The 566-nt window shown below is 76.3% G+C and overlaps 1 protein-coding gene across 1 annotated transcript in view; it reads right to left on the bottom strand.

Moving 5' to 3' along the window:
* B3GNT7 (UDP-GlcNAc:betaGal beta-1,3-N-acetylglucosaminyltransferase 7) overlaps positions 1 to 217 on the bottom strand; it is an 11556-nt gene extending 11339 nt beyond the window's left edge. Inside the window, exon 1 of the mRNA XM_019532866.1 lies at positions 143 to 217. Coding sequence (XP_019388411.1) covers positions 143 to 153 — 11 coding nt within the window. The 5' untranslated portion in view covers positions 154 to 217. The remainder of the gene's footprint in view (positions 1 to 142) is intronic.
* Between the last annotated feature and the right edge of the window lie 349 nt (positions 218 to 566).

The following is a 566-nucleotide window of genomic DNA, read 5'->3' on the forward strand; positions in this document are numbered from 1 at the left end:
CCCCCCCGCAGCCCCGCTGGGATGCAGGGCCGAGCCCCGGGCACTCACCACTGCACCATGCTGCGGCTCTGGAGACCCCCGGCCCCCCCGCAGCCCCCCGCCCAGCCCCGCTGGGATGCAGGGCCGAGCCCCGGGCACTCACCACTGCACCATGCTGCGGCTCTGGAGACCCCCGGCCCCGCACAGCCGCCCGCACAGCCGCGCCCCCTCGCTCTGCCTGCCGCGGGGCTGCACCGGCGTCCTCCTCCCGCCCCAGCCGCCGAGGTGGAGCCAGAAGGGATGAACTGGGCTGCAGGTATTTAACTCTTCCGCCCCTGGCTGGCAGGGCCAGGCGCCACCTCCCAGGACCAGGCACTGGCACCAGGCGGCCCCCGGGCGGGGTGCCAGCCTGGGGGGGCTGTTGTCCCCGGGGTCCCCTCGCCCGCCCTCGTTCAGAGGGGTCCAGACTCCGCGCGTTAGCGCAGCACCAGGGAGCTCCTGCGCCCTGCCAGCCCGGAGCCGGGAGCCCCGTTTCGCCCTGGGGTCGAGCCTCACGCTCTCCCCCGCTGGCATCCGGGCTCGCCGCC

The sequence above is a fragment of the Crocodylus porosus genome, unplaced genomic scaffold, assembly GCF_001723895.1.
Source record: "Crocodylus porosus isolate Cpor-Errol unplaced genomic scaffold, CroPor_comp1, whole genome shotgun sequence".
In the NCBI taxonomy this organism is placed as follows: Eukaryota; Metazoa; Chordata; order Crocodylia; family Crocodylidae; genus Crocodylus; species Crocodylus porosus.